The 14,635-nt window shown below is 61.8% G+C and overlaps 1 protein-coding gene across 1 annotated transcript in view; it reads right to left on the minus strand.

The window, feature by feature from the left end:
* Positions 1-1,341: 1,341 nt before the first annotated feature.
* Positions 1,342-14,635, minus strand: part of RCSD1 (RCSD domain containing 1) — a 29,394-nt gene continuing 16,100 nt past the window's right edge. Inside the window, exons 3-8 of the mRNA XM_025044008.1 lie at positions 13,188-13,286; positions 12,086-12,181; positions 8,267-8,338; positions 5,050-5,253; positions 2,832-3,431; positions 1,342-1,523 (exon numbers count right to left, since the gene is read on the minus strand). Of these exons, the coding sequence (XP_024899776.1) occupies positions 1,470-1,523; positions 2,832-3,431; positions 5,050-5,253; positions 8,267-8,338; positions 12,086-12,181; positions 13,188-13,286 (1,125 nt within the window). The 3' untranslated portion in view covers positions 1,342-1,469. The remainder of the gene's footprint in view (positions 1,524-2,831; positions 3,432-5,049; positions 5,254-8,266; positions 8,339-12,085; positions 12,182-13,187; positions 13,287-14,635) is intronic.

The following is a 14,635-nucleotide window of genomic DNA, read 5'->3' on the forward strand; positions in this document are numbered from 1 at the left end:
CTCTGCTAAAATACAAAGCTTATTATATTTTCAGTCTTCGCTAGGTTACAGGTTTTAGAAGATGTATCACATTTAAAAAGCTTTGAAAAAATATATATCCCAAACACGAACACTATCCTGGAGTTAGGACGACTGTAAATGGGATGAGGAAATTGAGGTACCAGCGGCAAGAAAAGGCCTTTTAGTCTGGGAAACGAGTTTCTGAAGTCAGAGCAGAGCGCGATCTGACAGACCCCCAGAAAGACAGCTGCTCCGACGGCCAGGCCAAGCGCTTTGGGACAGCGACACGCTCGACTCAACAAGGACCAACCCTAAAGATTAAACGTGTGTGGATCAGCGTTTTTCCGCAAGAGCGTGTGAACGGGGCAGAGGCTATCGTCCCGGGATGGGTAGGAGGCCTCTGATCCTGTTAAAGGGGGAGCTGTCTGGGAGACCTCCGGAGACCCCCACCCCTCCTCCTGAGTGAGGAAGGGGCTCCCGGGCTCCCGTGCAGGAACAGCTCCCCGAGAAGCCAGGAGGCACGTTTTCATCAAGCGGTTGGCACATCACGGTGCTCAGAGCACCTCCCAGGAAGCGTCTGGTCCCTGCTTAGGGCCACCTCGCCTTCTGCCAGTGCAGACTCCAGCCCCCCAGGACAGGCCAGGGGGTGGGCGTCGTGCGGGTGCCCCGGGCCCGAAGCCTGCCATCCTCCTCTCGGGGGGTGGGCTGCTTCCTGCCTCCGCGCCTCCCAGACAGAATGGGGTGAGCTGAGCCCCTCACCTGCCGCTGTGTCTTCAGCTAGGAAACCACCCATGGTAACAGCCGCGTGCTGTAGGTGGTCTCGGGGTCGCCTGTGACTCACAGGACTCGTATTTCCAACACTGCTATTTTCTTGCGGTAAAAACGTCAAAACAGTAAAAGGCTATCACTTTACACACATGAAATCCGATCCGCTAAATCAGAGTCCAGTTCTGAGTGAGGTCAGCCGCGGGGATGGGCGGGTGTGGAGCGTGTCTGGACCCCGTAGGCGGACCAGTATCCCTGGGGACTTGTCATCGCTGTAAACTGTTTTAAATAAGTCTTTGTTTTTTTTTTTAAACCAAGTCCATCACGTGACACACATTCGCGCTGGTAAAAGCCCGCCGCCCTCAGGTCCAGCTCAGGTCCAGGCTCTGTCGGGGACGGGGACGGGGTGGAGCAGGGGAAACGAGCACCGGGGTCTTCAAGCCGCCTCGGTCCCCGCGTCGTCCGCTGCTGCGGTGGCCGCCGCTTCCGAAGACACGTCTCCAGCAGCTTCGTCACAGTGAGCCCGTCTTCACATTTTAGTGTCCTGGACAGAGGTGTCGCCCTGTCCACAGAGGGGGAAGGATGGATTGGAGAGAGAGCGGGGAAGCGGTTTGGGGCTGGGAGGGCAGACGGCCGAGCTGGCGTTTGCAGGAAGATGGATCCGCTGCCCAGGTACGGGGCGGGTCTGGAGACCGGGAGATCTGCTAGGGGTGACTCGTGACTGCAGAGATGAGGAAGGGGGACACGGGGTCATGGCACTGTGGATGGAGAGAGACAGAGCACGTGGAAGGCCCTAACCAGGACACTGGAGACCCGTGGCGGATGGCTTTCGGAGAGGGGGTGACAGGGCGGGAGGAGGGAAGTCGGTACTTCGGGGGCAGAAAGCTCCGGGACACTGGAGACCCGTGGCGGATGGTGTTCGGAGAGGGGGTGACAGGGAGGGAGGAGGGAAGTCGGTACTTCGGGGGCAGGAACGGGCAGGGCTGGTGGGGGAGTCGGGGTTTCAGGGGTTCAGGGGAAGATGGTGGAGGAACCGAGCGAGCAGGGTGAGTTGGTCTGGGGAGCGCTGGGGGGAGGGGCTGGCCGGGCTCTGGGTGAGTCGTGGGCCGCGGGGTGCGGTCCGGCCAAGGGTGAGCCGGGCTGGGCTGAGCCATCGGGAGTCCCGGCAGGGGACAGGGAGGCCCGGGGGGAGCAGTGTTCACAAAATTCGACGGCTGAAGCCTGGCGGTGGAGCCAGGGGAGCCGGCCCAGGCCCGAGTGCCCCCACTCTTCCTTAGGGGGCAGGGGCGGGGCAGGGCAGCCCGGCCAGACGGAGGCCAAGGGCGGGAGGGGTTTCAGGGGCGGGTTGCAGTGCCAGCTGCTTTGCAGAGGTGCGGGTGACAAGAACTGAGACGTGACCAGTCTTTGGTGGCTGGGAGGGCACTTGTGACTTTCAACATCATTGATAAGAGCAGGGTCACCAGGGGGAACAAAGGAGAGGGGACAGAGGGCATAGTGGGGTGCGTGTGAGTGGGGCAGAGTGGAGGGGCTCTCTTGAGGGCCGGAGAGACCTGGCGTGTTTGCAGGCGGGAAGCAGGAGCTGGACGGGCAGCAGGATGACCTCGGTTAAAACGCAGGCGAGCACGCTCGCGACCGCCCGGGCACGCGGCACGGGGCCGCCGGAGCCCCGCACGGGGCGTCGTGTCAGGGAGAAGGGGCCCGTCCTCCGGCGCAGGGAGGAGGGGATGGACACTCTGAGAGGATGAGGAAGGCGGCTGGTCTTCCTGTTACTAAGTGGAGGCACCGAAGTGGCTGGTGTCCTGGGGAGCAGGACCTCGGTCACAGAGCGGTGCCCAGTCCAGCTCACCCCGCCCACACCCACAAGTGCCCCAGACTTCTGGGCCAGCGGGAACCCCGAGAGAGCATGACACAGGCTTCCCTATCTGTCCTCCTGTCCCCTCGCCATCCGTGACAGCCTGTCTCACTCCTGGGCCTGTGATGGGGCTGTGAGGAATGTGGCATGTGACAAAGGGCCTGGCCCTGGCCCTGGCCTCCCCGGTCCCGGGTGAGCAAGCAGGGCCACCTACCTCTGTCTTGGGGACCTCGCCGCTGGTCTCCGGCTCGGCCTGGCCGGTCCTGGGGCTGTGGCCTGGCTCCGGAGCGGCCTCCTCCTCCGGCTTTTCCTGGCCTTTCCCCTCCGCCCCTCCGGGGGGACTCTGCGGGGTCTCCTGCGGCACAGCCCCCTCCTCCGGCGGCTTCTCGTCTTGGCTCTTTACCCCATCCTCCTCCAGCTCGGCGAGTTCCTCCACCTGCTCCTGGGCTGGGGTCTCCCCCGAGGGGCTCCCGTCCTTGGCCTCCGAGCCCGGGGCAGCGGGCGGCTCGCTGGCCTCCCCTCGGCCGTCCGGTGCGGCCCCCTCCCAGGCCGGACCCTTCTCCTCCGGCTTCTCCGTCCAGCTGGCCGTCCTCCTCAGGGGGCGCTCCTCGCGGGGCCCGGGGCTCCTCCTGCCTTCCTTCCCCACTGCCCCCTCGCCCTTGGGGGGGAACACCTCGTCCCCATCTTCCTCCCGGGCCCCGTTCTCCTGGGGAGACCCTGCGGCTCGGAAGTCGCCCAGCTCCCCGCAGTCCGACTGGGACCTTCGGAATCTCCGGGAGGGGGGCCGCCTTTTGATGGAGCCCCTCGTCCGCACCTGCGAGAAGGCATTCGGGAGAATTACCCCAAACCCCTGAGAAAGGCCGAGAGCACTGCAGGTTCTTTCGGAGGCAGTCCGAAGCCCTGCTCCACGGGCACCCGAGGGGCGCTGGACCTCCCGGGGGACACGGGACCGCGGCCTCCGATTAGGGATCGTAGCCCAGCAGGTGCGAAGGTGCCAGGCAAGCTGCAGGTTTTCATCTCACGGAGAGGCGGATGCCGTCCATCCGGTGAGAAAGCTGAGCTACGATTTAATCGCCCTGTAAACGGTCAGCGGGGTGGAGTCATCCTAACGCTCCAATTCTTCAATGCTCTTTGAATGAGCTTTACATCTTACAAGGTTTCCTTGTAAATCGACAAGTTGAGTAAAATCTATCTCTATTTTCTATAAGAGTCATGTTTTAGCATTTTGGAAATTATACTTTGACAGAGGTGAAGCCGACAGAGAAGAAGGTTAGGGGCCTGCTGGTGGCCTGGCCCAGGCACAGGGACCTCCCGGGGTGCAGGGTTGGACAGCCAGCTGGTGACCAGCCTCCTCCCTCCCCCAGCGCAGCCCTTGCTGTCCCCATGAAGCCGGCCGGCACTGGGGACGCCACGCAGCCAGCGTCCTTCGCTTCCTACGTGTCAAGCCCACCGTCCTGGGAGCGTCCGGCGGGGCCACCTCAAGTTCATTTCCTCCCCGGGAGGCGTGTGCATCTGGGGGTCGGGGCCCACCTGGGCCCAGCTGACTTCGTCAGAAGTTCAGTGGAAATGCCTCAGATGCCCCAGTTTACTCAAGGGATGTGCCCTTTAAAACTTTATGTCAATTAAATCTTATTTTCATGAACTTTATTTTCGTAAACTTTACTTTCCCACTGACCTACGTTTTGGCAGTTGTCATCCTCGTTCCATGTCAGAGGTTTGGGATGAAAACTTGGTTTCGAAGCCTGTCCGGACCCCCTCCTGAGACCACGGTGAGGCCAGCCCCGCGGGCGGTCGAGGCCCCGGCCTTCACGACCAGCAGGCTTCAGACGTGAGCTTGCCCGCTCCCTGGCCACCCTCCAGATGCTACGGCCCCGGTATTATGATCAGGTGGCAGTGCCTCCCACCCCACTCCTGCTCCCTAAGGACACCCTGTGAGAGACGAGGCCGTCCCCTGGGCTCCTCTCCCCCCGTCACTGCAGGCTGCGGGATGTCCCCTCTGTCCCCCGCCAGCAGGCTCAAGCCCGCCCATCGTGTCCTTACTCCAGCTGGCTTCCTCGGGCCTCGCCTGTTTCTACACACTTGACCTCGCTGCTAGATGGAGTTTCTGGAATGGCCCGGAAGACGGCACCCAGCTGTGATCGGTCCTGAGCTCTGAACTTTCTCTCCACCGAGGACAGAGCACTCTGTCCCTAAGCCTGACTTCCGGTGACAGTTACAGGGAAGGAGAGGGGAAGAGATGGGGAGGGGGCTGATCTCAGCTCAGGGGTCACTTGCCAAGAAGAGGAGAATTTCCGATCTGTTGATACCCAGCCCTGACTACAGCCTACGTGTGTCCTCGTCGTTATCACGGGACGGCGACAGGGTCCAGAAGGTTCAGGGTGCCCGGTGCCCGCGTTCCCACCGGCGGCCACGAGACGCGGGCCAGACGCTACCTTGTTGTAACAGGGCAGGTGGCTGCCTTCCGGAGGCTGGTCGAAGCTGACGGGCACTTCCTCTGGCTCGCCGGGCCGAGACCGCACGCCAGGGCTGCTGGGGGTGGACGGCGGGCTGTGGAATGGCGACACCGCGGCCTTGAGTCCAGGACTCCTGGGTGAGGCCCTCGGCAGCAGGGCCGCTGGGTCGAAGGCTAAATTGGCCTGTGGAGAGAAGACGAGACGTTTCAAGTCGGGGGCCGGGGAGCAGACGCGGGTTCCTGCTTCGGCCTGGCGGTCGCCTGGCCTCGGGACGGCGAGGCTGGCGACACGGGGCGTTTCGCGTGACTTCCTAACCGCTCCCCTCTGTCGCTTCGTGTCCCGCTGCTGGAAGCACCCCTGCTCGGCCCGGCTCCGGCGACCTGGCTCAGTCCAGGCCGCATTCCAGAAAGCCCAGATTGCTGACCTGGACCCAACAGGAGTGCCCGGGACAGCCCCATGCTAGAGACGAGGAGGCCAAAATCGCACCTGCCGACGCGCAGGCCCGGGACCTCGCGGCGAGTCCGCGGCCCCTTTCCCCGCTTCCTCGCCGGAGGCACAGTACTGACCCCTTCTGGGTGTTTGTTAGTTGTGGGGACGCATAGTTCCCCCTCCATCACACCCGAGGACCCTGATCTGGCACTCGAGCCAGGTCTGTTGGCCCCTCGGGCCCCAGGAAACAGGGTCTCCGTTGGTGGCTGGCCAGAGGGGCGGACAGAGCAGGCTGCTGGGCCTTCCGGGGGAGCCAGCAGAGCAGGTGCCAGTGGGAGCCCCCACGGGGGGGGGGGTCACAGTGCAGCTGGAACCAGATCGCAGTGAACCCTGAGGGCGAGCTTGCTGAGGAGGCTACCCCAAGGTAACCAAGGCCCCAGGGAGCCATGGATTGGGTGGAGGAGGAAGTGTGACTCCCAGACCCACCCTGTTGCCATGGAGAAGGTGGCGGGGCAGGAAAGCAGCCACGCGGAGATTGGGCGAGGGCCTCAACCCTTGGTGCTGCCATCTCATAGCTGTGTGACCTGCCGTGAGTCCCGCAGGCTTTCTGAGTTTCGGATCCTTCATTTGTCCAGACTACTTAGCCCGACACCTCTAGAGTCCCTCACGATCTGGCCCCTGCCCTCTCTCCTGCCACTGCCCGATTCACAGCCTGCAGCCACAGCCTGTCCCTGCAGACTGCCGTGGGCATCCGTGTCCTGGCAGACTCCTGCATGCACGCGAGGACTCACAGACGACGTAGAGCGTGATCCGTGCTTAGGAGGAAGGTATGTGAATGGTGATTGCGATTTTAAGGAAGAACTAATCATACAGACAGGACCGAGTCATGGCAAAATTTACAAATATAGAAGTTAAGTAACAACACTGAGCTCACGCCATGTGAGAAAGCAGCGTGAGGTGAGTCCCAGGGGATGGCTGTAGCCCACGCAGGCTGTGACAGCTCATCCTTCACGGCAGAAGGGACGTGAACTGGGCATTCGAGGTCCCCATGCCCCTTCCAGTTCAAGCTGAGAAACTCCCCCTGTGAAACTGCTTGCAGGTAAAATGGATCTTTCGAGCCCAGGGAACGTGAACTTTGAATTATGAGTGACCTGAGTGAAGAAAAAGCATAGTTCGTAACTCACCTAACAGAATATTTAGGAGAAAAATCTAGCAGAGGATGCGTTTCTGAGTTCTGTCCCAACAAAGCAAGGTTCCTGTGGGATCTGGCCTTGTCGGCACAGTGTCGCCACTCTTGATGAGATGGAACAGTCAGAGGTGAACGCTCGGTTCTCAAGTGGCTGCGTTTCCCAGCGAGGGCCAGCAGTGACGAGAGAGGGGCGGGGGGCCGGGCTGCAGGGCACAGGGCATGCGGGAGCTGATTTCTGACCCTGGTGTGTTTGCGGGTCCCCCGTGGCCTCTGAGAGTAGCAGGCAGCCTGCTCTCTCCTGCAGCCAGGGTGAGTCGGTGCTTCTCAGGACGAATTCAACTTCCGGGGGGACCCCTTCCTGCCCTGCATAGGGCAGGCTCGTGGCTGAAGCCAGAAGTGCTTTCCTTGACCCCCAAATCAGGCTGGCAGCCAAGTTGTGGGCGCCCGTAGCTGGGATCGGCAGAGGGTGGGGCTCCTGGTCCCGGCACACCCCTCCCGCAGCGTCAGTGCACCGCTGCGCAGTGCGGCCCACGAGGGCCCGGCCGTGCTCCTGGGGGCTGCACGGAGGCCGCGGTGACAGCGGGAGGACTGTACACAGGCCCCACCCAGACGAGTCACGCCCAGCTCCTAACACTCCTCTGTGCTTAGGTCACGCTGTCCCCATACCGGGAGCACCTCCCCGCCGCTTCCCGGCCTCCTGTCCTGACGGGTGATCACGGGGCATGGGTGTCGCACACAGCGCTCATCAATTACCCCGCCCGCTCTGCTCTCTCCTGCAAAACTCTGGAGCATTGGTTGTCACTCGGGGTGGCGGGGATGGGGGAGGGCGGCGATTTTGCTCCCAGGAGACTTTTGGCAATGTCTGGAGACCTTTTTTTGTTGTCCCAACTTGTGGGAGAGTACTACTGGCCACCCGCTGAACAGGGACCGGAGATGCTGTGACACCCAAGGCGGCCTCCTGCAAGGACCGGGCCCGGCCCGAGTGGAGGGCGGCGGGAGTCTGGCGGCTACACGCGGCTCTCATCCCTGGCGTTTACTCTCCGCCGTGTCTCTTATCATATCGTGTGCGAATATTGTCCCCCCAATAAGACTGTGACCCAGATGCGGGGTCTTACGCCTCATGTACATTCTGGGAAAGCCAGGCCAGCTGTGGGCACGGCATGCGGGGACCACGCGGGGGTCGGGGGAGGGGCAGGGCACAGCTCCCCGGGCGACGACTCCGGCCCTCCTAGTGCCACGTGAGCGGCTGCATTTCAACCCCGCGCTAGACCGATGCCGACCGTGGCTGCGCTCAGGCCTTGGGGGAGAGGACCAGCTGTTCCTGGAGCGTTTCTTGCATATAATGTGCTTTTCCCACAAGACTGCCGAGGCACCCTGTTATTCATCAGCCACCTTTAGGAGTTAACTACACAAGCTCACGCTGGATATGGTCCTTATTTCAGCCCTTTGCCCTTCAGGTAGAGGTCCTCAATTTTTAGAGCGATTTGGTTATCGGAGGTCAACTCTCCAGGTGACACATGACATGCAGATGTTGGATAGGAGGGGGCTGGGTAAGGGGTGGCCACGGGCAGCACTCACCTGAAGCTTCTCGATCAGAGGCGAGCTCTTCACCTTGACTTTGGGGGGCTGGCTCGCGCTGGATGGTGATTTCTGTAGAGCAAATGGAGCGAGACAAGCGGATGAGTGAGGCGAAGGGGGGGAGGGTGCTGGCGGGGGGCAAAGCCACGGGCGGACGGAGAGGAGAGAACATGGCCTCAGCGCCTCCCCACTGAGCTTCGTGGCCACTTACCCCCCGGGCCGGGTGGGGCCCTCCGTCCCTCCCTCACCTGTCCACTAACAAGACCACTGAATCTGTGAATGACAGTGGGCGGGACAGCCCGAGACGCGGGTCACCTGTTCTGGGAAGAATGAGTCTGTAGCCATCGTGAAGGAACAGACTGGGTCTGAGGGGACTTTGTCTAACCTCCCGACCTTGGACGACAGGAGCCAGCAGCTGAAGGGCATTTCAAGGAGACAGGGTGAAATGACCATCCAGTCTGCTGGTCACAAACAAAACAAGGGACCACCACCCCAGAGTGAAACCCGATGGGTGTGTTCGAAATTCTTCCCCTAAACTAATGATATTTTGGAAAATCTCATCAATGGTGTGTTGTTTGTAAATTATCATTTTCCAAAGCATGGAATATTCATTTTGATTAAACGGACATTTATTGAATATCTACCAGATTCCAGACACCGCGCTGGTTATACAGGGAGGAACATGACTTAGCCTCTGCGCTCTGGGAACAGACGGTGGTGCGTATATAAATATCTCATTCCGCGTGCTCTGTGAGTTGAAGATATTTTTGTGATGAACGCACGCGGAAATCTTGTCTGTCTCTGATTTTTATGTTATTATATTATCTTAAAAGATGGACTCCTTGTTTTGTGCAAAATCCCTATGATCAAGTCTGGTCGCACAGGTAGATGGATCCTCACGCACAGGAATAAAGACATGATGATGACGATGGTGATGATGATGATGATCGAGAAGAAGAAGGGGAAGGACTTCCCGGGGCTGGACAGAGGCCGAGGCAGAGGAGCGATGTCCCTACAGTGTGCAGACCCCACGTGGTCCCTGCCTCTCGCCCCCACGTACTGACTCACGTGAGTCATAAGAGGAATGACGACGACCCCTAGACACCTTCTGCGATGCGCATCGAATGAGACGGTTGTATCTTCGTGAAGGAAGGAGGAGACCGACTCGGCCGAACTCCTGTGGCCTTTTTGAGGCCCCGCGTTGCGGGGCAGGTGTGGCAGTGGGCCAGTCACTGGCTGGGACCCGGGAGGCCCCCAGCCCCTGCTCATTCTGCTTCGGGGAGCCGGGTGGATGCCGCGGCCTCGGCCGCCTCAGCCAAGACCCAGGCGGGCGGGCCGGAAGCCGTGGTTCCCAGGCCCGCGTGCCCCCGGCCGGGACCCTACACCGTCAGACGTGTTCCCTGGGCACCCTCGGAGGGAGCCTCGCGTCCGCGGCGAGGACAGACGGCTTCTGGCCCAAACCGGTGTCCTAATCTCCGAGTTTTACGGTGAAATTTCACATGAGCCGGTGTTTCTGAAGGTACAGTTTTAGGAACCATAGCTACGATTTTGCCGACGAAGCCCACCGCGTGTGACACTTAAACTCTTCTCTTCCCCGTCTGACCACTGTCTGCTGAAGAGAGTGGGAGATAAGAAACACGTCCCCTTCGGCCCAGGACAGGGCTGGGAACCCAGCTCCTCTCCACAAAATCCTCGCCGATGGGAACCGAACGCCGAAGTAGGAAGAATCCGAAATAGCCGCTCATGCAGTTCCGGGGGACAGCAGCAGGTGGCAGCATTTCCCTTACCATTCCGCAGCCGGCTCGGGCAGGTGGCTGCGCAGCGGGGAAGGCCAGCCTTCCATCTCCGTATGGACGCGTATATGTCTAATAGGACATTCCTATGATATCTTAAAGTTGGGGACCCGATTTTTCAGCTGGGAGTGTTTTCAGCCCTTCTCTGGGTAGACAAGGCAGGGTCTGTGGCCACATTAAACCGCCCTCTGCCCGGGCCCCCCTGAGATGGTAATCCCTGGCCACCTTGCCTGCAGGGGCTGACCCCACCCTGTCAGGCGTGGGGCGGGCAGGGAGGGCGAGGGGTGGGAAGACGCTGTCCACCACTGCGTTAGGCAGCCCTACTGGGTCCCCCTCCAGGCCCCCAGGCTCCCGGCCTCGGGGCTCCTGCAGGCCGAGCTTCATGAGAACATGCGAGCTGTGGGCGCAGCCTCCGTCCAACCCGTCCAGACAAAGCTGGTGGCCCATTTTATTTCTGTGTGAATTTTAAGGCGACGAAAAGTCACGGATGCTGGAGGCGATGTCCTTCCCCTGTGCGGGCCGCCTGTCACGGCCGGTGGGCTTCGCTCTAAACCCACCGTCCTTTTCGACTGGTTGTCACATGGCTTTGAGCGGCTGGGCGGTGTTCCCTGGCACGACGCCCGTGAATTTACTCCTCCCAGAGCCACCGAGCTAACCTGAGTCGCTCCGCTTTTGTCCAGGGAATACGATGTCCCCCTCGCGCCCTCACACGTCTGGTTAGAGTTCTTGTCTCATTTTACAGAACAGGAAGCAGGCCCAGGGTGGTGCAGTGACTCTCGGGGACCACATCCGGGTGAGCAGGGGCAGCCTCACAGTGGGCTCCGACGGCCACAGCCTCGACCTGTCCCAGCACAGACACCGAGCCCAGAGGGTGCCGGTCACAGGAGAAGTCGACCTTGACGTGTCACAGCCTTGACCGACCGCCCCACGAAGCCACAAGGTTGCAATGTTAGTGCTTGAGAAGGCCCAACGAAACACTCAGGGGTTTGTTAAACTGTGCTTCTTGGGGTTCTCACCCCAGAAGAAGACCCTCGTTGGTGTGTGGGGGGCGGGGTTGTTCTCAGAGCAGATGGGGCTCTGGGCCCCCTCTCCCTGCACCTGAGCGGGAGCCGCCGTGGGCTTCTGCTTACAAGCCTTGGTTGACAAAAGGTTCAAAAACCACTGGACCACCTTAGTTCACTTCACGGGGAAGCAAATGGAGGCAACGAGGCTTGCCCAAGGTCGTCAGGTGTCCGTCCTTGGGATGTGGCTCCCCTGAAAGCCAGTGGGGAGGTGGTTAAGGTGGGATCTGGCACCGGACAGTCGCTGGCTTGCTTCCTCTGTTTTGGGCCTGGCCTCCCGGAGTGGACAAGAGAACGTACACATCGTTTCTGGCAGGGACCAGGAGCACAGCGACGGCTCATGGCTGCTGGGGCTGCTGGGGACGCTGCTCTCACAGCGGCAGCTGGATAACGGAGCACAGTGGGCACGCAGCCCGGGCGTCCCTTGCTGACCACAGTCTGAGATGCCAGAGCCTGTATGATGTGGGTGACGTTGGCCATTTCTATCTGAAGATGACGTGGCCTCGCGTGCACCTTGGCTTCCTTCCAGGGACCCCGACAGCAGCTGGCCTTCCCACGACGCCTCCTGATTCTCACTGCACGAGTCTGCCTGATGTGAGCGTACCTCCCTGCAGGTGCCGTCTGCCCAGGGAGGGTCACGTGCATCAGCCCTGGGCGTGGACGGTCCCTCCCTCGGCTCCCGGGTCTGCGGTGGTAAAACTACAGGGCCCGTTGTCTTCGCTGAAATTCCCGGGCTTGAAAAATAGTGTTCTTGCCGCCGACGGATCACGAAGGGCGGGAGGAGGGGGCCTCGTTTTCCGTGTCAAGGATTCAGGGAGCATTAGGAACAGGAGACTCGTTCCTGGACCTGAAATGGAGAAACTGCCTGCACAGGTCGTGAGCCCTGAACGTGGGGACCTCGTGCCCTCCCTGCAAGGAGGAGGAGGAGGATGCGTGACCGGCACTCTCGGCCCGTGGGCACTCACCGCCTCATCGCTGTGGCCCGGCTCCGCCTTTGGGGGGAACAGGAGGAGGGAGCACGGCGGCTTCCTTCTCGGTTTACTGGCTGGCATGGCGGGCATCTGGGGTGAGGGGGACAGACGGACACACACGGAAGAAGAGGGAGCGGATCAGGCAACAGGGAGGAAGGCGAAGGCAGCAGAAACTGGCTCGGGGAATGCTTAGGGCTGCCCGGAGGAGGCGAGCACGGCGGGCGGCATGGCGGGCCCTCGGCCATCGGCTGTACGAGCTGACGCTGTCTAGCGCTCGCTCCCTCGCGGGCTCGCAGCCGCTCCTCCCTAAGCCGGGCCCACCGGCCCACACGTGTCCAGCGACCCCCCACCCAGCTGCCGGGCGCTGCCGGAGCCTTGGATCAACAACACTGTCTTCCTTACCCTTCGGACAGTCTCGTTTGTCCAGAAATCACGGACCAAGTGCAAAATGACGCACCCAAGGAAGTGTGACTCCTGGACCTCGGTCCCCCCGGGGGGCCATGCTAGACCCCTCCCCCACTTCCAGTGAGTGCTTCGGACTTGGGGGGCCCCGGACAAGCTAGCCCAGATCTCTCCGGGGTTACGCCGCTGTCCCCACAGCAGAATCCTTCTAGACCTCTCAGGCCGCTGGACGCCTTCCCTCCCGACCCGGGAATCTGGCGCCCCACTTCCGAGGCTCCACGGTGGAAGCCGTGTGGGGACCTCTTATTCTGAGCCGGCCCGGACCTGGCACAGCTGCGTAAAACCCGTCTCTGCCGGTGGATCGTCAAGATGGGGTCCGACCCAGACCCCCGATTCCGATCTAGACCCTCGTCTCCTGCGTCCGTCGGGCGGGCCAGCCCCCTGCCCTCCCTCTCCCTGCCCCCTCCCCCTCCCCCCTCCTCCCAGGAGCAAGCGAAGCCTCACTCTGCTGGGAAAGACCCTGCCAGGCCCAGCAGAGGTGACATTCCTGGCATTCAGGGGGACCCCTCTGTGGCTGCTCTTCCTAATTTGGTAATCACCGAGCCTCCTCGCCCCCTCTCCTGTGGGCCTGACCCAGCCTTCCCCTTCCTCCCGCCCCCTTCCGGGAGGGGGGTTCCAAGGCCACCTGGCTCACCTCCTTGGCCGCCGCCTGCTCCTGAAACCGCCCAGCCAGCTGGGCCACCGAGGGGGCCGCCGAGGGGGCCACGCTGGCACTGGCCTCTGTGGGTCTTTCCTGGAAAACCAAGAGGAAGTGACAGTTAGCAGCAGGCGTGCCCTCGGCCCTGCTTCGTGTGTCACCGGGGGCCACGCCAGGCGCTCGTCACGCAGTTGCAAGCAGAGGAGCTGTGACGAGGCCTTTGAACAGCATTTGCAATTGGCTCCTCCGTGCGAAGATCTTCAAAAAAACCGTCTGGTCGACCACGTGTCGTGACCATGTAAGATGTACTGGGCCCCAGGTGTGGATCTGGGGCCTGTGGGGAAGGAGACTGGGTCCCGGAGGGGTGCCCAGGGGCGCCTGGGGGTCTGGGGGGCCAGACAAGCCCCAGGTTCTCATCCCACTAAGACCCGTCCTGAAGAGGGGTGTGTCCGCTGCCCTCGGTCAGAAGGGGCTGCTGGGACGCCCTGGAGAGAGAGGCCTGGCCGAGGCGGGGCGGGTGCGCAGACGCCCTCGTGGCTCCCCCCCTACCCCAGGGCCCTGTGCGCGTGCGTCGTGCCTTCCCTGCTTGATTGAGCGCCCGGGGCCGAGCGGTGGTCAGTGCCTCTTTGCCGAATTACCAAAGGCCTGGCGGAGGAGGGCCGGCCGGCCGGGACTCACACACTGAGCTGTTCCGTCTCTTACTCGCTCAGTGACCCTGGGCAAGTGGCTTCACCCTTCTGTGCTGTGACAAGGACGACCAGGCTGAGCTTCGGCTAGAATGCTTTGTGCTGCGTCTAAGTGTCAGGACCAGGCCCGGCATGCTGGAACGCTTGGGAAGGGTTGTGACGGCTTCGGGTGCGAAGGCCCTCTGGTCAGCCCGGCGGCCCCCAAACAGCCCGGCTTGTCTTCCTTTTCAGGGCAAAGGAGAGAGTGGGCAAGCAGTGCCCGTGCCCGGCTGGCGGGGGTGACGTGGACGAGCCCGCTCACCGAGGCCACAGTGAACCTGCCGCTCACCGCTCTGCACGGTGCGTTCAGAACCCCTGCCCTGCGCGCCTCCCACGCTGCTCAGTCCCATAAGAAACCCGATGTCCCAATGTCGCTCACTGATCGCCCCTCCAGGCTGAGGGGCGGGCTGGCCTCCAGGGGGCCACCACGCCAGGGCTGCTTGGAGCCCTGGGGTCTGTGGCAGCCCGCTGGAGGCCCCCGGGAATACCAGTCACTAGGGGCCATTTCTGTTTCCCAAGTGGGAGTGACAGCGTATGTGTGTGTGTGCCCTGGGGTCTGGGACATTTGTCCTTCAGGCTGCAGCAGAAAGCTGAGGCGTAACTTCTAAGATTAGAACAACTTGTCCAGGACCTGAGCCTGCCTCCCAGTCAGCTGCAGCCTCTCCTGTTACAGTGGCTCCCTGGCTCCCCCCTTCCTTCCCTCCCTCCCCCCCTTCCTTC

The sequence above is a fragment of the Pteropus alecto genome, unplaced genomic scaffold, assembly GCF_000325575.1.
Source record: "Pteropus alecto unplaced genomic scaffold, ASM32557v1 scaffold101, whole genome shotgun sequence".
Taxonomy (NCBI): Eukaryota; Metazoa; Chordata; class Mammalia; order Chiroptera; family Pteropodidae; genus Pteropus; species Pteropus alecto.